This window comes from Lepidochelys olivacea (assembly GCF_965140295.1).
Source record: "Lepidochelys olivacea isolate rLepOli2 genome assembly, chromosome: 1".
Taxonomy (NCBI): Eukaryota; Metazoa; Chordata; order Testudines; family Cheloniidae; genus Lepidochelys; species Lepidochelys olivacea.
The window spans coordinates 292240177-292265807 of record NC_140411.1 but is presented as its reverse complement, the minus strand read 5'-3'; the positions used below and the strand labels follow the sequence as shown (position 1 = coordinate 292265807).

General features: G+C 40.5%; 1 protein-coding gene across 5 annotated transcripts in view; it reads left to right on the top strand.

Annotated features, from left to right (window-relative positions):
• The window catches only part of RXYLT1 (ribitol xylosyltransferase 1), a 30891-nt gene extending 5930 nt beyond the window's left edge, over positions 1-24961 (top strand). For 3 of the 5 annotated variants that reach the window (XM_084639548.1, XM_084639550.1, XM_084639551.1), the window contains exons 4-6: positions 3332-3646; positions 7245-7415; positions 11871-14369. In XM_084639548.1, the coding sequence (XP_084495674.1) occupies positions 3332-3646; positions 7245-7415; positions 11871-12291 (907 nt within the window). In that variant the 3' untranslated portion in view covers positions 12292-14369. Of the gene's footprint in view, positions 1-3331; positions 3647-5284; positions 5466-7244; positions 7416-11870; positions 14370-24033 lie in introns of those variants that run through there. The other 2 variants (XM_084639549.1, XM_084639552.1) reach the window with 2 other exon arrangements.
• Positions 24962-25631: the final 670 nt, after the last annotated feature.

Here is a 25631-nt window from a genome sequence, read left to right as displayed (position 1 = left end):
GACGTAACTTTTATAATACATTACGCTGACACCCCTATGTGTAATGCATATTCAGTAGGGGTATTTCCCCTCTTTTTTATTTGTATTTCCTCAGTCTACTAATGTTGAGTTGCCCTTCTTCTATAGGTTAGTATATTAATGATTTGAACTCATTATCCTATACATCAGTTAATTGGTATGGCACTCTTATGACTGGATGGTCTTTCCAAAACTTTCCAAAAGCTGGTGTTAGCGCGTTTCTGTGGTTGGCTGATGTCATTCTGGACAAAATTCTCCCTTACGCTCTACTTCCGGTTCCCCAAAACATAGTGGTTACTGTTGGGCCATTTATCTGTGCCAAAGTTCATAGGCTTCAGGCATCACGCTAACTGCTGAAGCCAATGTCTTGCAGGATACAAGCTGCCCCTTGCATTACTGCTGAATGTAATAAAGGCAAGGTAGAATAATAAAGGCAATGTGTTGAGTTTTGTATAGTAAAATGTAACAGCGCTCTTCATCTGGCACATCAGTGTTTAAAATTTGTTAAACTATCCCTAACATATACATAAAATAGAACATCAAGCGAATGGTGTTTTCATGGAAGTGAGTATTTTTGCTCTTTTACAGCATCTTTTTATGATAAAATTAGTGAACTTGGTTTGAGATACTCTTGCTGTTTTTCACAAATATTTTTTAAAGTAAGGTTCTCTTTAGAATTTGTGTGTTCCTGCTGTCGTTGTACTTTGCTTTAACCCAATCTATAGAATTGCCAGAAATAGCAAGTTCAGGGTAGATGGATTCATTGTGAATCATAAAATGCCATCCTTCCAAGTAGTATCATATAAGGTTGGGTTTTTTTAAATTACACCTTATTTAAGTTTGACTTGTCTAACCTATTATAGCACTTTGTTTAGAATAGTCAGTTTACAAAGGTTGACCCTTAGTGCTTTGCAGTAGTGTAATAATAGTGGTTAGTTTAAGCCTTTTAATGCTCAGAATGGCTTTTCTATGACTCTTAAAGAAAGAGAACTCTTCAGTACAAAGTATGCATTTAAAGCCTGATCCTGCAAGTGGCTGAATGCCTTCTGAGTGATGCTAGTGCACCTTGGGAAAGCTCTGAGTAGCAGTACAGGAGCTGTCCATTTGCAGACTCAGGCAGACAGCGGTGCATCCTTTTATCTTTGAATGGAATGGAAGTTTGGAAGGTTCTTTTCATGAATAGAATCTTTTTTAAAAACCAAAACTTAGAATCTGTATAAACTGATGTCAGTCTCCCAGAAAAGTTTCCTATTTGGTGTGGACAAGAGAATATTTGTCAAGCCTTGGCTTTAACTAGTGATAAGAAATATTTTGCTACGCTTATGGATGGGTTTTTAGAATCTTGACTGATTAAAAACATTTTCTTCTTTAAATTATCTGTCAGTTTCAGGTGAATAATACTTAACAAATTTACATAGATATTAAGAAACTGTCTCATTGGGAGAAAGGACTTCTTTACTGGCATTTAAATAAGCTGTCTTCTGGGTGCAACCAGATTATCCTAACTTCTTTAGAGGAGAAGAGTTTGCAAAGTCTCAGTTTTAAGCAAAACCTATTCAGATACTTCCAAAATACAGAGTTAAAAAGTGAAAATACCAATACAGCAAAAATCAAAAATTGGGATAGGTTAATTATAACCTATTGCATCAAGTATAAAAATGTGAATTCTCTCCTTCTATCTATGATTAGTCTGTTTTTCCTTAATCTGAAATAGCCCAAACTTGATGACTTCCAGTCACAATACAAAATCTGTATGTTTGATAGGATTTTGTGGGGAAGAATGAGGGTATGTTCTTAGGTGTGATGTGGGAATACCGAGGTTTTTTCCTTTTTATATACTGGCTGGCTGAAATAAATTTTTATCTGTATTTGACTATTTAATGTTGCTGGCTCATGGAGTTTGTTTATGTATTATTATTATTATTATTATAGTCTATAGGCTGCTGGGAGTGTGTGCGCTATTGTAAATTATTGGTGGGGCACTGAGACCTTTTTATATGGGTATTTTTTAAAAATACTAACTCTAAAGACATAATTGTCAAAGTACCAGTTAAAATGGGCACGTAAATAAACTCCAGGGTATTTCTTTGTTCTCACTGATGCAGAATATGGTGGCATAACAGGACATGATATATCTACCCCAAAAATTTTCAGAGGAATAATTTAACCTCCCTAGAACTTTTCAAATTCGTAGATATTTAGGTCAGAAGGGACCATTATGATCATCTAGTCTGACCTCCTGCACAACGCAGGCAAATGTAAATTAAATGTAAATTTAAAAAAAAAACACTTTGGAGAACATAGTCAGATTTGACTTTAAGAATAACCCACCTTCCCAGTTCTAAGTTACACTCTGGTAATTTTTAGAACATTAACTCCAACTTGCTTCCCAGATTCTTTGCAAGATCAGAACCCAAGTATTTATGGACATGTTTAACTTCACATATGTGTGTTGTCCCATTTACTTCAATAAGACTACATACATGCATAGGTGTTTGCAAGGTCAGGCCTTTGGATGGTTAAACAAAGGTGAAGTGCAGTATCTGTTTAGGCACTGTAATGATCCCCATTACTGTAGTAACTGAGTACCTCAAAATGTATTAATGTATATGTCTTCACAATCCCCCTTCCCATTAGAAAAGTGCTATTATGCCCATTTTACAGGTAGTGAATTGAAGCACAGAGATGAAGGTCACATAGGAGGTCTGTGATAGAGCAGAGCATTGAACATTATTCTCCTGAGTCCCAAGCTAGTGACCTAATCACTGGACCATCCTTCCTTTCATAGTAGTGTCTGTCATAATACAGTACTACAGATTTCTCATTTCTTACATGAAACTGAAGGTTTTCAGTCCCTATGGTGGTATTTTATATTCTGTTCTTTTTGAAAAGAATAAAAGTTTATGATCTATTTCACAGATGACGAAGCATACCCTAACTAATTATTCTGGGAGTTCTGCCTGGTTTCAATGGATTCATCCAGATTTTCAAGACTTTTCAGTATTTGACTATAGTAAAGGTTCTGACGTCCCTGCAATATACTGTGTTTGCAATTAATTTTGAATCTCTTTATTGTTCAGGTAAATGGCCAATGCGAGCTTTAATAAAGTTTAAATTGTAGTTTTAGACTCTGTACATCTGAAATTTATCAAAATAGCAAAGATACTTCACAGTACATAATGTCTGTTTTAATGAAGAAACAAAACCTCTAAACACTGCAGGCAGATGGTTTACAATGCAGTAAACAGAATATTTATGAAAGTTGGTAACATATCTCAGAAGATGTTAAGTGCTTGTGTTTTATTATTCACAGTTTCATCACTGGTCCAGCCGTAGTACCGGGATACTTTTCAGTAGAAGCTGAAAATGTGGTTCTAGTTCTGAATGGAAGAGAGGAAGCAAAGATCACTTACGCCACTCAGTGGTTGAATTATGCACAAACTTTAATACAAACTCGCAAGCTGAGGCATGTTGCCATTGTGCTGCTTGGAAGTGAACAGTGTAACAATGAATGGATTCATCCATACCTGAGAAGACATGGAGGATTTGTGGAACTACTTTTTGTAGTATACGACTGTACCTGGGTAAACGAAGAAGATATTTTCCAGTGGCCTTTAGGAGTAGCTACGTAAGTGTTAAACATAAACAAATTACACTTAAGGAATCAGTTATGCATGAACTGTACATGCCTATTGTTTTTAGCAGTTATATCTGTAACCTTATGTCTGAAACATTTTATATATAAAACATTTTATATAATTTCTGTCTAAAACTGTTAATGTGACTTTGGTTCATGCTGCTGGTTTTGACTATCTAAATTAAGCTTCAGAAATTTTAAAGGCAAAAGATAATTCGGAAGTTAAAGTGCAGCTATGTTTTTAAAAGCGAGTGTGTTCAATTTGCTTCTTGCAACTGTTCACAGTCAAATTTGCCATATCTGCTGACATTACCAACTATTAACATTTACATAAGGATTAAACATTACAAATGATATAGCTTTCCACAGTTGGGTTGGGGGATGACTAGCGAAGAAATGTTAATATGCCGATACAAGTCATCTTGTATGTTTTTTCGTGCTGAAAGGCACTCTGAACACATAATAAGAACCAGACTAGCCTAGACTACAATTTTAGTGGCAAAAAGTAAGTGTGATGGATTGCTCTCTCTTTTAAGATGAGGGCAGGCTGGGACCCTTTTCCAGGATAAAAAGAGATTTTACAGAGAGAAGTCTGTGGAAAGCTCTGCTGCAGGAAAGAGTTGGAGACACTTCAGTAAGAGGCCTGGGGCTTAAAAAGGGAATCCAGTTTGGATGTATTGATTGTGCTTTTTTTTTTTTTCCTGGGGGTATGTTGGGGGTGGTGGTTCTTTCTCTTGTGGCTAGTAAACTGGGATTTGATACCCCTTGCATTTTTGTAATTGGTAAACTCTGGGATCATAGTAAGATGTAAAAATTTATTGCGAGACTACATTTTAATCCTGTTAGTGTTGTAGAGTAGATACAGCTATGGAAGAGTTATCTTCATTCTTTCCGGTCTTACTCCTGTCTTAACAGAGCTATTCAAACTGCAGAATCTCTATTATCAATAGTGATAATGCAAGCCAGAAAGCTTAATTTTTAGATCCATGTTGAATTTGCAATGCTGGCCATTAGAAAACATGTTTTATTGTAACCAAAGGAAATTTGCTCAGGATGCCATTGACAGAAAGTAAACATGGAGCCTCCACAGTGGCAGAGAACCAGTGTTTGTAAGGAAAGATATATAATTCAATTTTGAACATGTTAAGATGACAATGAAACAACTAGAAGGAAATGCCCTAGAGGTAGGTTGGGATGCAGGACTAAGGGGTGAGAAAAAGAGGGAGAGGTCAGAAGTGGAAAGGTAGATTTACAGTCATTGATGTAAAAGTGGAAGTTAAAGCCATGTAAACGGATGCAATTATTCAAATGAAGAGTGGGTGAGAGTGACAAAGACAAAGTCTGGTAGGAAACCTAGAGAGAGAACCTCTGAAAGAAATGCTGGATTACTGTCCAAAAAAATAGCAGGGGAACCAGGAAAGGACAGAATCATGAAAGCCCTGGGTGGGAGTGGGGAATAAGATGTTCAGAAGGGGTGCGTATGATCAACAGTACCAAAGGCAGTGGAGGAGCCAAGGAAAGTGAGGATGGACTAAAGTACTCCTGAGGGCATTGTGCACCAAAAAATTAAAAATTCTGCACACAATATTTTAAAATTCTGCAAATTTTATTTGTCAAATAAATGTGGAGGCTCCAGCATGACATTGGGGAGCGGAGGCCACTGGCTGAACAGAGCTGGGAGATCACTCTGCAGCTCTCCCCTGGGACATGGACTCAGCGGTGAGGCTGCACCCAACCCTGACACAGAACAAGGACTGGGCCTGCCCCAGAAACACCCCATAGCCCTGCCCCTCCATGTCAAGCACACCAGGTATGAGCTCAGCCTGGCAGGATCCAAGTGTGGAGGGGCTCAGTGTGGGGGGGATTAAGGTGTGGGTTGAGAGGGTTCTGTTTGGGTCAGTCTGGGTGCAGGCTGCTCAGTTGGGGATCCAGGTGTGGGGGGGATCTGAATGCACAGTGTCTTGTTGGGGGGTTATGGGTGCAACAGTAATGGGACTCTGGGGGGGGGCAAGTAAAGGGGGTTGGGGCTCAGCGGGGGAGAGGGGAGCTGGATCAGGAGGGATAGAGCTCGGCAGAGGGGTCTTGGTGTGGGGGGCCCAGAGAGGGAGTCTAGATGCTGGGGGAGTGGGGCTCAGTGGGATGGGGACCAGGTGCAGCTGGTTGGGACTCAGTGGGGTGGAAATCCGAGTGGGATGGCTCGTCAGGATGGTCCAGATGCAAGGAGAGTGGGGTTTGGCAGGGGGGATTCTGGGTGTGTGTTGGGGGGTGAGACTTGGCAGGAGGGTCTGAGTATGAGGAGGTCTGGGGGTTGGGCAGATGCGGGAGCAGTTCCCTGTACAGTGATCCCTTCCCCTGCAGTTGAGAAGTGATGGGTGCAGGAAGTGGGGAGGCGGGGGAGCAGAGCTTCCTGCAGCCAGTGGAGAAATCTGGGGGTGGGTCTGACCCGGCCCTTCATGCTGTGCAGGGGAAGAGGAAGTCCCGTCCTCCCCAGCCCAGCCGGGACTTGCAGTTGAGCCCGGTGCAGGATAGGATCCACCAGCCAGGTCTTCCCCAGTCCCACCCTCTGCCCCACGGTGATCTACCTCTCTGCTGGCTGACCTGGGCACCCAAAACATACTGCTGGGGAGGCTACGTGACTGTTCTTATGGCTTCCCTTTGCTTCCCCCATCAGAAAGTCAATTTTCTCTGGGGGAGCAAAGAAATCTGTGGGGACATGAATTCTGTGCATGCACAGTGGCACAGAATTCTCCCAGGAGTAAGACTAAAGGCTTGTTTTAAAACTAGGAAAATTTTGTGATCAATGTATGGTTTTTTCAAAATTGTTTCCTTAATGTACTAATGTAGAAAGAATATAGAAATAGAAGAGAAACTAGCAGTATTATTGACCCACTCTCTAAAAATAACAAAGTTAGAAAGAAAATCATAGCTAATTTTGAGAATGTGACAGCTGTAAGAGGGACATGCAATTTAAAACAAACAAACAGAAGTACGGTAAATTAGCTCTACATAATGAAGACAACTGTGCCAGCTCTTTAGCTGAACCATTGGTGCTGTTATAACTAAAATTAGTGACTTTAAGTTGAATTCAAAGATTAAATTGATGAAGATGCACAGGTTTTAGGGACAGGGTTGAGTTTTCATTTTGGAGTATACCAATGGCATTGTTTTTACAGCATACGCTTTCAGCTGATTCAAATAACTGAGATGTCAACTCCAAAGGAACCACTAACCCAGCAACTTCAGCCAAAATAAGTGGCAGTATTGAGAACAGCTGCTATAGAAACAGAATGCTTTTAGATGAGCATTCTGTAGCATGTGAACATAATTCCACTTGGTGCTGTCCAAAAATAAGTTAGGGATCTTCTAGGGTGTGAATTGGGAAAAAAACAAAGGGATAATGATAAATATTATACATCAGTGTTTGGCTATCTTTGTTTTTTTTAATTCAGTCAGTAATTAAATATTGGAACTGATTACAAAGCTATTTCAGTTCTTAAAATCTGCTACATAAACATGAACTGGTGCAAAGATCTATCTTTTTCCTTTGACATAAAAATATTTACATCTAATGTATGCATTGTTGTTACAGATATAGGAATTTCCCCATGGTAGAGCCCAACTGGTCAATGCTACGTTCTCCAAGATCATATCTATGTAATTTTTTAGGAACTGTGTATAAGAATTCATCTAGGGAGAACCTAATGGAAGTTTTGAAACAAGACGGGCTTGATAAACTCTGTTGGATTGCAGCCAGAGAACAGTAAGAGCTATGATTTACGATTTATTTATGATTGTAAATGTATAGTTTGCAAGCTGAATTATTCAAAGCCCCTTGCCTAGATCATTGCTGTCATCTTTCAAAATATGTTATGAATAAAATAATATAAATAATGACAATGGTCAAACTTAAAACAATTAACCTTGCTGAGCTGAGATTTTCATACAGATCTTGGATGCCTTAACCCCTTGTCTGCTGCAGTACTTTTACATTGTGGTTATGATTTGAAATACTTTAAAAGAAATATCTAACATAATACAGCCAGTCCTGTTTTCTCTCGCACATACCTGGTTTTGGTTGAAGGGGCAGTGGGTATTCAAAATCTGTGTCATACATCCTGTGGCTATTATCCACCTACCAGAAGAGGGGGACATGAAACCAGAACTTTACGTCACCAACCACGTATAAAGATGCTGGCTTCAGCTAAACAATATAGTTCATTCTCTGTCTTCGGGACATAGAACGGATCTTCTGACTAACTGAAAGAGGTTCTAATGGTACTTTTAATTTGCTTCTACCTGAAGCAACTTCTACCTGAAACCTTGGCAGGATTAGATAGGTATTCCCTTTAAAAAGGAGGAGATGCTTTTAAAAAATCTGAATAGTCTTTCTTTGATTATTTAAACTTATAATAAAGTTTTGTACAGTTTCTAAGCGGAGAAAGGGTGGACTGCAGGAAGGAGTGATATGGCTGTTGAGGTGTTTCTAGTTTTGTAAACAATTGAGGGATTACATGTGATCACTTGATACCATCTCAAAAAGAATTATTTTCTTTTTAGAATTTCAGATTTTAGAATTAAACACACAGGCCATTTTAGAATTAACATATGTAAGCCATATACATTTACAAAAAGGATACACAAAGATTTTCAGCATTCAAATAGGACTGTAGCTTAAGGTGCCAGTTCTGTCACCCTTAATGAAATACTTACTCCATTTAAAATATAAATAATACTAAGAGGATTTTTATGTGAAAAATTTATATTTTGATTTGTTTTCAGTTTTCCATATTCAGTGTATGAATAATAATCTATTTTTAAGATGGGTTAATTTATTAAAATATGTGGAAGAATTTAAAACTAGGAAGAAGTCTTCAAAGTTGCAATAGGGCTGTCAATTCATGGCAGTTAACTCATGAGATTTAAAAAAAAATTAATCGCAATTAAAAAAATCAAGATTAATCACAGTTTTAATCGCACTGTTAATAGAATACCAATTTAAATGTATTTAAATATTTTGGATGTTTTCCTACATTTTCATATATATTGTAGTCTGTGTTGTAATTGAAATCAAAGTGTATATTATTTTTATTGCAAATATTTGCACTGTAAAAATGATAAAAGAAATAGTATTTTTCAGTTACCTCATTCAAGTATTGAAGTGCAATCTCTTACAAATGTAGATTTTTTTTTTGTTACATAACCACTCAAAAACAAAACAGTGTAAAACTTCAGAGCTTACAAGTCCACTCAGTCCTACTTCTTGTTCAGCCAGCTGCAAAGACAAACAAGTTTGTTTACATTTACAAGAGATAATGCTGCTCTCTTCTTATTTACAGATGTCACCAGAAAGTGAGAAAAGGCATTTGCATGGCACTTTTGTAGCTGGCATTGCAAAGTATTTACATGAGAGAAATGCTAAACATTCGTATGTGCCTTCATGCTTGGGCCACCATTCCAGAGGACATGCTTCCATGCTGATGATGATTGTTAAAAAAAATAATGCGTTAATTAAATTTGTTACTGAAGTCCTAGGGGGAGAATTGTATGTCCCCTGCTGTTTTACTCACATTCCGCCATGTATTTCATGTTATAGCTGTCTCGGATGATTACCCAGCACACGTTGTTCATTTTAGGAACGCTTTCACTGAAGATTTCACAAAATGCAAAGAAGGTACCAATGTGAGATTTCTAAAGATAGCTACGGCTATCCCAAGGTTTAAGAATCTGAAGTGCCTTCCAAAATCTGAGAGGAACAAGCTGTGGAGCATGCTTTCAGAAGTCTTAAAAGAGCAACACTCCAATGCAGAAAATACAGAACCCGAACCACCAAAAAAGAAAATCAACCTTCTGCTGGTGGCATCTGACTCAGATAATTAAAATGAACATGTGTCGGTCCGCATGGACGCATGTACCCTGGAATGGTGGTTCAAGCATGAAGGGACATATGAATCTTTAGAGCGTCTGGCACGTAAATATCTTGTGATGCTGGCTACAACAGTGCCATGCAAACGCCCTAAACAAGAAGCAGGCAGCCTTGTCTCCTGCAAATGTAAACAAACTTGTTTGTCTGAGCGATTGGTTGAACAAGAAGTAGGACTGAGTGGACTTTCAGGCTCTACAATTTTACATTATTTTATTTTTGAATGCAGTTTTTTGTACATAATTTTACATTTGTAAGTTCAACTTTTATGATAAAGAGATTGCACTAGAGTACTTGTATTAGGTGAATTGTAAAATACTATTTGCTTTTTTTACAGTGCAAATACTTGTAATCAAAAATAAATACAAAGTGAGCACTGTAAACTTTGTATTCTGTGTTGTAATTGAAATCAATATATATTGAAAATGTAGAAAACATCCAAAAATATTTAAATAAGTGGTATTTTATTATTGTTTAACTGTGTGATTAATTGCGCGATTAATCACGATTGATTTTTTTTAATCGCTTGACAGCCCTAGTTGCAGTGTATAACTATCTTTAGCTGAGAATGCAATGAAGGCAGAACCAATAAAGGCACGGGCAGAGAAATCTGCTGAAAAGAAGATGACTATACCAAAGAGGAGACTGGAAAATAAACATAGAAATAGAAGGGGACTTGAGAAGAGGACTCTGAGGCAGACTGCCAAGAAAAGAAACAACCCTGAGGCAAGACCAATAGAATAAGATTATAAAGATTGGGTGGTAAATTACAAGGACTGATAGAATATAAATTACAAGGATTCAGAGTAGAACTAAATCTGGTTTGGCTCTGTATGAGGTCGCTGGCCCAAGAGCACCAAAACATCTTTATAATGTGTTTTGACTTGGGAAATGTGGCTCCCTGCATAGTCTAGATGAGGGAAAAAATGTAAATGCAAGCTTTTGGTATTGTGGACCATCTCAATACTGTAGCAGGATTGTCTTTCTGACTATTAAGTGGGTAGACTCTCATCATGATTAAACCAAACAAATTAATTCTGCTCTTAATTAGTTTGTACGATTGTTCTCATGGAAGGTTTAAAAACCTTTATTATAAATTTTAAAAGGATTTAATAAAACTAGAGGCAATTTAACACTTTTTTCTGAAAATTTGGACAAAAGAACTTGAGAAAAAGGCTAATATAGAATCTAGAGCAGGGGTCTCAAACACAGTTTACCTTAGGGCCAATGCCAGTCCTCAAATCCTCCCAGAGGGCCAATAATGTCACTGAAGATGGTGTTCAGAAAAGAAAATGTTTACGTTGTATTTTTTTTATTTTGAATTTCTTAGAAATAATAAAATGTCATACAACTTTATCCAATTCTTCGCCTGCCAGAGAGCTTTTAGTGTTTGCCAGAAACCTGGCAATGCGTCAGTTCTGTCAGTTTGTTGATGTTTGGCCTCAGTGACTGAGCAGTTGAAACCTTCAGGATTGCAGCAAGGTGTGCATCAGACAGTTGTGTTCGGTATTTTGACTGGTTTATATTCATTGTGGAAAAAAGTGATGCTGCCTCCATGGCTGACTCTGCCCGGCGACAAGTGATGTTATCTCTGTCCCTCTCCCCCAGTCAATGGGAGCTGCGTGGGGCGGCGCCTGCAGCTGACAGAGCCGGCAGGGTGGCTGCATAGGTCTCTCCTCTGTGGGCTGCAGATGGCCCGTGGTCTAGAGAGAGATTTATCTATGGCCTAGAGTGCTGTCACGCAAAGTACCTCGGACTGTCTGAGCAAATTGAAGAGATTTACAATTGCTGCCTTACGTTCTCATTTCGGAACAGTAAATCCCCTTGCTGATTTTAAATATTTTGGGGGGGAAATTATTCTTGCTTCAAAAAGTCTGTCAGAGCATTCTATCTCCATATGCCTATTTTTGAGCCACTTAATAACCTTCTAGTTTCAATTATGAAGTAAATTGATATGGGCTTCCAGTACAAAATATTTTTTTAAAGATGTTTGTTCTCTTTTGTTGGTGTTTGAAGTATTAATGATTCCTTTAAACGCCCTCAGTTGAAAACTGTTCTTATGGAGTTTCTAGCTTACAGGTGAACTTTTCTATAAAGACCTGAAAAAAAATATTTAGGAATAGGTGGGTTGAAACATAAAACCTTACTGATTCTCAGATCTGTTGTTACAAACCTTTCAGCTCTGCAACATTTATCGATACTAAAATTATAACATTGATCTCTGTTTTTCATTGTAATACATCTACCCTTGGAGGGAAAAAGTAATGTTAATTGTCAACTTCTTTATTTTTCTAGGTGGCAGCCTCAAGAAACAAATGAAAGTTTTAGAATCTATCAAGATGCATTGCTGCAGAGTGATCTCACATTGTGCCCAGTGGGAGTAAATACAGAATGCTATAGAATTTATGAAGCTTGTTCATATGGCTCTGTTCCTGTTGTAGAAGATGTAATGACACCAGGCAAGTGTGGAAATTCATCTATATACCACAGTGCTCCACTGCAATTACTAAAGACCATGGGGGCTCCATTTATCTTTATTAAAAACTGGGAAGAACTTCCTGCTGTTTTAGAAAAAGAGAAAAATATGAGCTTACAAGAAAAAATTCAAAGGAGAAAAAAGCTTATAGAATGGTACCGGCACTTCAAAGCACAAATGAGAGATAAATTTATTAATATCTTGGAAAATTCATTTTTACCAAATAATAAAGGAGGTTAATTGCCCCCTTTGAAAATCAAAAATAGATCAAAAGTTTAATTTTCACTGACCTTCAGGTAAGCTTTTCTATAAAAATAAAAAATAAATGAACCACTACCCATGCAGGTACAATTTCTTTGAAGTCAGTGGAGTTGCACCAGCTTATCCCAGGGCTGGGTTTCACCCTTTTTTTCTAAACTACTTTCAGAGAGGATGGAGTCTTACAGGATAGTAGTCCGGATGGATATCAACTTTATTATTATTTTTTGCAGTGACTCTCTCATTCTTAGCAAGTCAGTACTTCTCTGTTTTAATCTAGGTATGGAAGCATTTCAGCAAATAGATCACCCAAAAAGCATAATAAGTGGTGGCTTCACTACACTAATATTTATACTTTTTAGCATTCTTTCCTGAAATTCTCCTGTTATCATTTTCCTTAGTTTAAAATATAGTTTTATTATAGTTTTCATTAACTGAGGAAAAAGAGAACTATGGTCAAGCAGAATGACAGAACTTTTAACAATATCAAAATAAAGTCTTTAAACTATTGCAGATAACGAGAGCTCTTCCCCCTCCTCCCACTTTTGGCAGGTACAAAATGAAGCCATTTTAATAATTTGGGCTCCTCCCATTTATCTAGTGTCCTAGGGGGGGATGTTGTGTATTGAAAAATGTCATTTCTGTGACGTTATCAAAAGAACTTTCCTCTCCAAAACTGGCCATTGATAGATGGAATATTCCCTGCTACCCCACTCATCCCCCCCCCCCCCCCCGCCCACTTGTTTGACTAGCTTGCTACCATATACTAAACGTATCTCAGACCATCCTGGAATAAATGGTATCATTAAATCTTTTTCATCCAAAACACTTCTGTAAAGGAATGTCCTCATATTTTAAGTATGTGTCTAAGCTCCTTACCCATCCCCATCCCACCAAAAAGTAATAGTTTACCTTTTATTGGAAGTTTTTCCCTTTAATGTTTTGGTGATTGTGTATGATGTTGTCGGAGTATAAGTACAGTGTGTAAAGATGCATTTGGGCAACATTTTCAACAAAAATGGAGACCCACTTGTTCAGATAAAGTTATAAACACAATTGTGCTTCTATCATATAGCTTTGAGGCCAAGAGTTTAGAAAGATTCAAAAAAGGACTGGGAGTAAAAATGTTCAGATATGCCAGCGTGATCTAGGAGCCCTCTTCCCATGTTCTTGCTCTTTTGTCAGAAGCATCTGGTTCGAACCACTGTTGGAGACAGAACACTGGACTTAGTGGACCACCAGTCTTCTCTAGTAAGCCAATTCTTGCCTTTCTGCATTTGTTTGTGATTGCACCTACACGTGGCCATTAAAGGCTTTGTTTTTAATTTGGTGCTACTACTGCAAAGAGGGTTGCACTCTCTGCTTGTCAGACTCTCCACATGTGTGGGTGAGACAGTGTGCAGTGTCCCTTATTCTCCTCTTTTCCCCCATGCAAGGATCTGCAGAGCTTCCTCCACAGAGACTGGGCACAGAAGGTAGCAGGATGGTGATGAAGAGGTAGCACATTGTCTACTGTGTGACCCTGGGTAGATTGAGGAATGTAGAGTTTCTCTTCCAGGTGCAGATCTATGGATCGCTATCCGCTCCAATAAAAACAGACAAAACTAATTTATCCTTATAGTATGTCATTTGTCTGTCCAGTGAAACTGCTGAAGACCTGAAACTTTATAACATTATAACTTAATCTTTCCATAAAAAATGGAAAAGTTTAATTGAGGAAGACGAGAGCGTACTAGATTTCCAAAGGAAAAATAGTAGATGGTGGTTCTTAGCTCACAAAGAATATTTTTTAAATAAAAAAGATTTTGTGTGTGTGAGCTGCTTTTATCCAACATCGTAGCACTATCAAAGGATAACAGGAATTGGAAGTTATATGGTACAGAGTAACTTTATTGTGAAGAGATGTAAATAATCTATGACCATTGTAAAATAACCAGGCTTCGGTTATTGGTGGTTAAGGTGGTAGATGTGTGTTTTGAAAAATGCAAACTTTCACTTGATTGCTATGTTTGTTATCAAGGAAACTGCTCTAAAGCTAATTAAACATGTATTGTATAAAAATGGTGTAACTATATTTCAGTGTAGAATTTCTTATCCTTGACTTATGCAGACACTTCTGAGAAAAAACTATATCTGGGATCAGATTTTCCCCCTCCATTTGAAAGAATCTTCTCTTCATTCCCGTTTAATATTGGGGCATAACTTTGAGGGGCTGAGCATCTGTACCTCTCATTGACTTCAGCTGAAGTCAGTGAGTTTATCAGGCCATAAGTGTGCACCTTCATGTGGCAATTTTGAGCATTCTCGAAATCTGCTTAAGTTGTCAACGTTCAAAGGGGATTTATAAGTATAATACTGTCTCTATACAAAGAGCTTCGAGTATGTGAGAGTAGTCATGGAGCTCTGGTACTATTTTGCTGTGTAAGAAATATTTAATATGCACTGTTGTAATCACTTCAGTGGATGATATGGCCTGGGCTGCGCTATACACTCTCAATACTCCTGTATTTTTGTATGTAGTTTAGTCAATTCCCTAAATACTATTCTGTCTCTAAATGTAAGAATGCCTTATGGTAACAATTGCATGCATGAATTCACGAGCTAGTTCAACTAAATCTTAAAATATGTACCATAATATTGTCTTTACTGTGATATTTTCTGTGTTTAGAATATACCACAGCAAAGCAATTTTGCAATAGATATTCAGTTTTTAATGGTCCCCACAATAGCTTTTTCTAGATCCTCTCATTAAAAGGGATGAACAGTGTAGCTTAGTAAATTTATATTGTGTCAGTCAGTCTACTAGAATTTTTTTCCCTACAAACCACAGAATGAGATACCAGAGAGATTTGTGTGTGTATGTAAAAGTATTTTTTGGGAAACTTTAGTGATACCATTTTTCATAGGAAATGGCTATTTGGTACATGGGGGATGCAGTCAACAAGTAGAACCTCCTAAGGATCATCTTGTTTTCAAAGCAAATTGGATCAGCTTTTAGCAAAGGTGTCCACAACTGCCAAAATGAGTCAAGTTTGCTTCAAGAAGGTCTCATGCCTTTTATGTATTTAGAAATATTGAAAGAGAGTTCTAGTTGGAGGCTCTCCAGCAACCTACTTTATCAAGATAGCTTTCCATGCAGCAAGTAGAGAAACTGAAGGGGGAAGGAGTTTCTGTCCATTGCTAGTTATTTACATTCCTAACTAAAATAGCCTGGTAAAGCTTATTTATTTTCAGTAGACACAAAATAGCTGGGTAACAATATACACACTATAGCTTCCAAAAACATTGCCAGACATTGTGTATGAAAGTGGGAGAAATAAATGCTTATTGAAGAAGGTTAAATTTGTTTGTTCGGTATCCACAAAGACTGACAATGGAGAGATGCTACTGAAACAGACTTGAGAAATGCAATTCCATTTCTGTCTGAGGCAGCTGTTGTTTCCAAGGACATTGCTGTTCTGAAAGATGGTGGAACTGGTGTTTTCCAATAAGCTTGAAACGGAATCTAGATGTTGTTTATATAATGCTGTGAGTGTATAGGGTGCCACATAAAGAATAGGATGAATCAAATAGAGAACAGAATGCCTGACCTGACGAAACCCTGCCTAAAGGCACGACTGAATCTAACACAGATCCCAAGGTTTAATGTGTCTTTATTGGTCCAGATAACAGCAAAGCAAAGTTCAAAAATAGTTTTCATTTTAGGATATTTGGAGATCAACCCTAAATTTATGCCAGTGCCCAAAACTCCATGTTATCCCACAAAAATTAGGGCAGTTCTAAGCTTGTTTTCTTTGCTCTCATCACAGATGCTTAGGCAGAAAGAAAGAATTGCATAGATTTCTTGTTAATCAAAAGTCCATAAATCTTGGCTGGTAATCCTCTAGATAAGGAAGCTGCTTGCAGTAGGTCAGGCTGTTGAGCATTTATCATTTTAAACACAGTATGTCTTTGCAGAATTTTGTAGTGAGCCTCCCAGCCTTGGTCGACAGATTAGGACTAGGGGCTTGTGCTTAAATCTAAAAATAGGGTGTATAGGCAGTGCTTTGAAGTTGTGGCTCAGGCTGGATCTCAAGTTCTGAAGCCTAGGAATTGGGGGATGTAGACAAACCTGCACATGGAGATACGGCAACAGCCTTGATGGATCAAGATGGGTGCCGGTCAGAACTTGGGGGGGCGAGGGTGGCATTCCAAAGCATAACTCAGAAGTCATGCCTGGGCTCATTTGTTTCCTGACTGCCTCCAAGCAGGAATTCTTGATGACACGTAGTGAGTGTGGCTCTAGCCTTGCTGCAGTAAAAACTCACTTTTTATTGAGCAGTCAACCACCTTTGGACCAGGTCAACTTGCATAGGCTTAGGCAGCAGACTCTGGGATGGAGGCACGTGTTGGCATGCCTCCCCTCTTCTCCTTACTCTGCTCACACAGCCAGTTATCAATGTGGATGGGTAAGTCAATGCATCCTGGGATAGGTCCAGGGACAGAACAAAAAGAGTAGGCAGCACTGATTAAGGAATCCACTGAATTTCTGATGGTTCCCATAGAAACAATTGGGTAAATGTACAGTGGCTCCCTGCTCCAATGGCAGGGCAACCGCCTAAGCCTGGAGTGTTGTTTTCCCTGCTTCCAGTTGAGGTAGCTGTTCCCAAAGGGCTTGGTTCTCTGCCGGAAGTTACATCTCACAGGTGCACAGAACATGGTTCTTTGCTTGGAAATGAGAGACCCACTCCTGGAAATGATGCTCCATGGGATTTGCTGGGCAATGGGATACCAGCTCCCTCCCTAGAAGGGTCCAGGAGGTCTGAGCAAACTGTCATGGCTGGGTCATGGGTCACCAGGCCTACTGGGTGGAGCCAGAGTGAGTAGGGCCGGAGCCATGGGTCGGAGGCAGAGTTGGAAGCCAGGAGCCAGAGTGAGGTAAAAGAGCAAGGTTTGTTGTAGCAGCTGGCTGGAGATCCTCCGAGTTGCACAACTTCCTGGTGTCCCCTCCCGGTTTAAGTAGTGCACCTGGAACCAACCAGGGACCCAGGAGCACTGCCAATCAAGCCCTTTGTGGCTGGCACATCCTGTTGTGCCTGGGTCCACAAGGCTCACAGCCCATCGATCACTACTCTGCTAGAGCTGTAGGGTGGCAGCTTGAACGTGCCAATCTGTCAGGGATTAGTTGACCCAATTTCTAGGCTCCGGATTGTCCCCCTCACCCATTCTATTAAGGTGGTATTGTGTGTAATAGCTGATTTACAGGGAAACTATGTATATTCTACTGGTAAGGGCAACAGATCGGCTATTGTGGACACACACATCAATTTGTTAGTTCTAGCCATGTGCCAATTTTCATTCTTTCCTTGAATAGCATGGACCCAACTTTGGCTCCGTCTCCTCACTTCCCCCACCCCTCTAAACTCAAACTGAGCTGGGCTATTGTTATCTAATTGACTCTCTTTCCATGTGATTCTCAGATTATAAAAACATCCTGCAATCTAGTGGAAATAATATTCCTTGTCCCTAATGAGAATTTCTCCGAGGTAGTAGTAGGTGTAATTAGGCTTTTGATGAATTTCTGCCATAGTGCAGCTCTGGCTGTTACATTGCTTGCTGTCAGAAAGCATCTCTGTAGGATATTAGCTCATCTGAGTGCCTGCTTCTGAAACATTTCTAGTCTATGCCTCCAGTTTTTTAGATGTCTGTGTTAAAATTTTGGTAAAATAAACTGTGTTTTGGGGAGCTCAAAATAGGCACAACCTCAAATGCCCAAATGTCTTCATTTTTCAGTACAGGAAATGCACTTCATGCCCTGAATGAATGAAACTTTACATAATATTTTGGTCATGGATATCTGAGGACAATATATGCTATTTGGTGCCCATCTGTCCATCTTTGGAAATCTAGCTTCATACTGGTAAATTTAGCTTCCTCAGTTTCTTCTATGTCTTATCTTCAAATCTTGGAGTCACTTTTGTTATCCTCCTTTGTATTTTCTCTGCTTTTTCTATATTTTCCCCTATTCTGTGGAGGCCAGAACTGCACCCAGTATCCCAGAGGTGCAGGGGGCTTGGGAGAGGGTTTCATTTTTAGGGCAAGATCTTACGGGAAATGGACAGAGATAACAGGAAGTGCAACCATACTGGAAATAGAAATATATGACCAGAGGAGGTCAGCTAGAGAGGAATGACAGTCCAGTGGTTCAGAAAGTAGCCTAGGACTTGCAAAACCTGGGCGGGTTTCCTGCTCCACCACAGGATTCTTGGGTGACCTTAGGTAAGTTATTTGGTCTCTCTGGGTATGTCTATACCGCAATTAAACACCTATGGCCCCTGACTTGGGCTCAGGCTGCGGGACTGTAAAATCACAGTGCAGATGTTCTGGCTGGTCCCATGTCTATTTCCCTATCTGTAAAATAGTCATATTGCTACTTGTCTACATGACAGCTGTTGTGAGGCTGACTTTGTTAATATGTGCACAGTGCTCTGAAGAGTTAAGCTATTGCACTGATTATTAGAAGTAAATCCACGCATTGGATGACTGTTTTAAGATGTTGAGGTTCTGAGAATAGTTTTTCTAATGATATGACACTGGCTTATACTGTCACTTTGTAGCTTCTGATAGGGATTTCATGTGTGGCTCAGAAATTAATTAAAGGTGTACTTTCTTAAATAGACCTAACAACAGAGCAGGGTATTGTGCTTTCCAATGCTTAAACTAAGCACTTAGTGATGGTCTATACTGGAGGTGGGCAAACTACAGCCTGTGTGCCACATCCGGCCTGCGGGACCATCCTGCCGAGCCCTTGAGCTCCCGGCCGGCGAGCTAGCTCCTGGCCCCTCCCCTGCTGTCCCCCCTCCTCCACAGCCTCAGCCCATAATGCCGCCAGCACTCTGGGCAGCAGGGCTGCGAACTCCTACTGGGCCGCGCAGTGGCATGACTGGCTCTGGCCAAGCAGCGTGGCTGCCACTTCTGGTGCTCTGAACAGCATGGTAAGGGAGCAGGGGGGCTGGATAAGGGGCAGAGGTTCTGGGGGCGGGGCGGTCAGGGGACAGGGAGCATGGGGTGGTTGGATAGGCGTGGGAGTCCCGGGGGCCTGTCAGGGAACGGGGGTGTGGATAGGGGTCGGGGCAGTCAGGGGACAGGGAGCAGGGGGGGTTGGGTGGGTCAGGGGCTCTGAGGGGGCAGTCAGGGGGCGGGAAGTGGGAGGGGGTGGATAGGAGGCAGGGGCCAGGCGGTTTGGGGAGGCACAGCCTTCCCTACCCAGCCCTCCATACAGTTTCAGAACCCGATGTGGTCCTCAGGCCAAAAAGTTTGCCCATCCCTGTCTATACCTATAACCAACAAGAAATCTCTGTGGCCTATGAGAATTGTCAATCCTCTATCTTTTTTCTTTGCTAACACTACTTAGTAACTCAACACTTTAGCTATAGATTGTACAAGGAATTTCATCCATTCCACTTAGTGTTCGAAAAGTACATCATTAAATTACTTAATCAGAAGATGAAAACTTTTCCCTCCTGAATTCATAAGCTAATAACAAACTATTGTCTAGGTTGCAACACTCCTGGGCTTGGGTTAGTGGTATCTATTCATGCTGCAAAGCTGGATGGCTTCTTGGTCCGGAAATAGTTCATAGAATCATAGAATGTCAGGGTTGGAAGGGACCTCAGGAGGTCATTTAGTGCAACCTCCTGCTCAAAGCAGGACCAATCCCCAACTAAATCATCCAGCCAGGGCTTTGTCAAGCCTGACCTTAAAAACCTCTAGGGAAGGAGATTTCACCACCTCCCTACATAACCCATTCCAGTGCTTCACCACCCTCCTAGTGAAAAAGTTTTTCCTAATATCCAACCTAAACCTTCCACACTGCAACTTGAGACCATTACTCCTTGTTCTGTCATTTGCTACCACTGAGAACAGCCTAGATCCATCCTCTTTGGAACCCCCTTTCATGTAGTTGAAAGCAGCTATCAAATCTCCCCTCATTCTTCTCTTCTCCAGACTAAATAATCCCAGTTCCCTCAGCCTCTCCTCATAAGTCATGTGCTCCAGCCCCCTAATCATTTTTGTTGCCCTCCGCTGGACTCTTTCCAATTTTTCCACATCCTTCTTGTACTGTGGGGCCCAAAACTGGACACAATACTCCAGATGAGGCCTCTCCAATGCCGAATAGAGGGGAATGACCACGTCCCTCGATCTGCTGGCAATGCTCCTACTTGTACAGCCCAAAATGCCATTAGCCTTCTTGGCAACAAGGGCACACTGTTGACTCTCATAGAGCTTCTCGTCCACTGTCACCCCTAGGTCCTTTTCTGCAGAACTGCTGCCTAGCCATTCGGTCCCTAGTCTGTAGCGGTGCACGGGATTCTTCTGTCCTAAGTGCAGGACTCTGCTCTAGTCCTTGTTGAAGCTCATCAGATTTCTTTTGGCCCAATCCTCTAATTTGTCTAGGTCCCTCTATATCCCATCCCTACCCTCCAGCATATCTACCACTCCTCCCAGTTTAGTGTCATCTGCAAACTTGCTGAGGGTGCAATCCACACCATCCTCCAGATCATTAATGAAGATGTTGAACAAAACCGGCCCCAGGACCGACCCTTGGGGCACTCCACTTGATACCAGCTGCCAACTAGACATGGAGCCATTGATCACTACCCGTTGAGCCTGATGCTCTAGCCAGCTTTCTACCCACCTTATAGTCCATTCATCCAGCCCATACTTCTTTAACTTGCTGACAAGAATACTGTGGGAGACCATGTCAAAAGCTTTGCTAAAGGCAAGGAATAACACATCCGCTGCTTTCCACTCATCCACAGAGCCAGTTATCTCATCATAGAAGGCAATTAATTTAGTCAGGCATGACTTGCACCTGGTGAATGCATGATGACTGTTCCTGATCACTTTCCTGTCCTCAAAGTGCTTCAAAATTGATACCTTGAGGACCTGCTCCATGATTTTTCCAGGATCTGAGGTGAGGCTGACCGACCTGTAGTTCCCCAGATCCTCCTCCTTCCCTTTTTTAAAGATGGGCACTACATTAGCCTTTTTCCAGTCATCCAGGACCTCGCCCGATTACCATGAATTTTCAAAGATAATGGCCAATGGCTCTGCAATCACATCCACCAACTCCTTTAGCACCTTCGGATACAGTGCATCCAGCCCCATGGACTTGCACTCGTCCAGCTTTTCTAAATAGTCCTGAATCACTTCTTTCTCCACAGAGGGCTGGTTCCTAATCCATGCAGTTGTTCAATCTCCCTGTGAAGTCTTTACCACCTTCTGCTACAAATTATGGAAATAAATGATGCTAAAGGAAAGCATTATTTTGTTATGATCCACACTCTTAGAATTAATATATGTCACTTGGATATACCCATTCTCTGTATGAAAGAGTACATCTTTCAAAGAGCCTATTACAATTTCTCAGCTGTTTAATGTAGCAAGCATAATGTAACTTTCTTGTGAAGGGTACATTAGATGGTAAAATGAAAACAATGTTTGATTTATAACAGTTCAGGAGGCAGAGAGATAATATACTTACTGATTATTTTATCAATTCCCAGCAGAACTTGACAAAAATATCTGAGTTGCTGAGAAATATTTTTGGTCACAAAATAAAGAAGTTGTATAAAATATTTTCTTTTGACCATCCATGTCCAAATACATGTTAATATTCTGTTTCGATTACCTTATTCCTAGAGTAAATTTTCCTATCAGCCAACATTAGCCATGGGGATATACTGAACAATTTCCTATTCTCGGTAGCTTTCAGGACAGAGCCTGTCCACTTATGATTACTAAAGACCTCATGACTGATTTCTAAGAGTAAAGGTGTTAACTCATGTATTTTGGGTACATTACTGACATATTGTGATGGGGTTTACAAACCCCACACTAAGGCTGAGGCAGGAGAAAGGCTGGAGCAGAACTGGGCCAGAAAAACTCTGCACCTCAGGCACTGCCCAGCATCCTCCGGCAAAGGAGCAGGATAAAGAGAGGTCCAGCAGCCCAAGCAGGGTGGGAGAAGAGAAGCCACATCCAGGAGGAGGAGAAGCTCTTACCAAGGAGGTCTGATTGTGAGTCTTACCCCTGGGGTGAGATCCCAAAGGAGTCAAGGGAAAGGAGGACTACTTGCAGGGCCAGAGAGTCATCTGCAGCAGCCCTGAGACTCTGGGGTTTGGAGCAAAGGATCATAATTAAATAGTAGCCATGCCCCAAATGGAGGCAGGGGCTTGGGTAGGAAGTGGCCCGGGGGAGTTGAGCAGGAGGGGGGCTGAGCATAGGCTATCCCACACTGTCACACTTTCAGGTCTCAGCCAGAACATGGTGGAGCAGGAGGGCCTGGGTTGTCTCCTACCTAGCCCAGATTCCCCTATGCCTAGTGCTGGGATGGGCAGGACTGGGAGGAACAGACCCAGCTGAACCCTGTTCAGAAGGTCCCAGATACACTAAACTAAAAGAGAAACAGGCCAGCTGACCGAACAGACAACCCCACTACAGCTACCTCAGCTAAACTACAATTCAGTTGATTACATTCTACCCTTCATCCTTTCAGTCCTCTAAACAATAGCGTCACTTCCTGTGCTGTTATTGTGCCGTGTTGGCAGGCACTATTAAGTCATGTTGCACGTACACCCCAGAGGTTGCTGATATTGGTGGTCACTGAAGTGGCTCCTAAATGAACAGTACATCATTAGCAAAGCATGTTTGGGAGAGTGGTGTGGTCTAGTGAGCTGGCACAGAGCTGGTTCTTCCAAAATGTTGAGTTATGCAAGGGGAACAAGATCAGGTAGGGAAATATTATGTCTAGATTATCTGACACTGGAAACAAGAGGAGTCTAATAAACTCCCTGAAATGGGGAGCACAGCATACCTATGGTATTTCACTGCTAGCTAAGTTGTGCCAATAAAGGGCAAGGAGCACAGACTTTGCACCAGAGGGCAGCCACACAAAAAAGTGCTGGTCTTCTGATTTTTCCTGTTATGGTGGTCTGTTTTCTCCTAGCGTGTGTTGAATAGCAGTAATTAGGCTTCGCAATATTCTGTTTTGTTAAGATAATTTATACATGATGAACTGTAGTGATATTTGTGCACTTGCACATTGCTTTATCCACAACAGCTTTAAATAGAAATTAATTTCATCCTTCCTTTTTGATGAGCATTGTCCCTTCGTTCACACTGCAGGTGCCTAAAGCCATTTGTGCATGTTTGTTCCAGTAATTTTCCTCTGTTGATTACATTTACCAATTTTTAAATCCTAAGAAACTAATGAAGTGCCTTCATTAGTGTATGCATTTTTACAGTATTACTGTGGAGCTGAAATAGAAGCTCCCTCTGTAACTAAATAAGATAAAGTACAAAATTTGTTCCTAGAACTAGACTAAAGCTATACTTTGAGGGCTATTTTATGAAAGATCTTGTCAGGGTCTTAAAACAACTATCAGAAGTGGATTTAGTGGAAGGAGCCATAGTACAAAATTATCTCCTTTTTAGGAGTCACAATGATTATTGGGATATCAGAATACCATTTTGCTAAGGTAATATGTGTAGGGCAAAGGCAAATATTTTCAGTGATTACATGGTGGTATTGTAGTGAATTATGAAAATCTATCAGAATCGGGCATTTCCTCCAGACTACTTAAGACAAAGAATATGTAGCTCTTACATGGTGCTTTTCATCCATGGTTTTCAAAGTACTTTTTGTTCTGCGAATCCTGATTCTCTATATATTTTGCCTAGCATGTATCAACGCCACCAGCAAGAAGACCAGGAGGAATTTCACACAGATAAAGTATCCAATCAATATCAGCTTCTCAGCATGGAAACCACAGAAAACATCTCTGACGATCCAGTTGGTGGAATGTGACATAAGTATGTCATACTTATGACATAAGACATGTATGTGACATAAGTGACATAAGTATGTCATACTTATGACATAAGACATGTATGTGACATAAGTGAGGATGACTACTCAGACCAAACCGCAAGACTATCAAGTGCGCTCGTGTAGAGATTTCCATCCAGCCAAATAAGACAGATTTTCTGCTAAGAATAAAGAAAAGAAAAGAAAAACATTCTGCAAGGGATAGGCAGATAAAAGGATGATGTGTTGTCTTTCAAGATCCACAGCACGAGATATGACTGAAAGATTGGATTGTCTTCTGATGTCAGCAGACAAAGCTCTACTAGTGAGGGAGCATTTCAGCATGGTGCCTCCCTGATTCTAGGGAACTCTGAAGGCTGCTGCAGGAGAGGAATGTCCAAGAGACCTTCTCAGAGATCCTTCCTGTCCAATGAACAAAGAAAGGCAGAAGATTCTGGACATGAACCACGGGTTAGATGAGTGGTGTAAAGTAGAGGGTTTGGATTTTGTGGAACTTTGGGCCATCATCTCTGGGGAAGGGGAGCTATATAATTTGGATAGCCTCCACCGCAGTAAAAGAACCAATCTTCTAGGAGACAGGTTGCCTAGACTAGTCAGGAGGGGGTTAAACTAACAACAAAAGGGGAGGATGGACAGGGGAAACAAACAAGCGCTCATTTCACACAAAATCAACATGTCAAAAACAAAATTAATCAAAGCACCAAGGGATGTGAACAGAAGAGATTCTTAATTATATACACCAATGCTAGGGGCCCAGATAATAAACGAGAGGAATTAGAATTGCTTGTTTGAGTATAAATTCAATTTAGTTGGTTTTGCTGAAACCTGGTGAGAAGATTTGCATGATTGGAATGTTAAAATCGCTGGTTATAACCTATTTAGGAAGGATTGTCTAGGCAAAAAGGGTGGGGATTGGCATTGTTTAAAATGGCATTACTTTTTTTTTCGAGTAACTGACAACTCAGAGGCAAATTATCCTGAATGCTTTTGGATCAATGTTTAACAGATAAACCACAAGACAGGGTACTAGTTGGTGTCTGCTAAGGCCATCAAATCACTTGAACAGGATAACAGGCTCCTTAAGCACTTATCTATAATGTAAAAAGAAAAGGAGGACTTGTGGCACCTTAGAGACTAACAAATTTATTTGAGCATAAGCTTTCATGAGCTACAGCTCACTTTATTGGATGCATTGTAGCTCACGAAAGCTTATGCTCAAATAAATGTTAGTCTCTAAGGTGTCACAAGTCCTCCTTTTCTTTCTGCGAATACAGACTAACACGGCTGCTACTCTGAAACCTATCTATAATGTGTAGAGGGAGGAAAAAGCAGCATTATCCTGGTGGAGTTAATTCTGAGTGATATATGGGGGAAGCAATAGATGGGATCTACCTTGATTTTAGTAAGGGTTTTTGATACAGTCCCACACAACATTTTCATAAGCAAACTA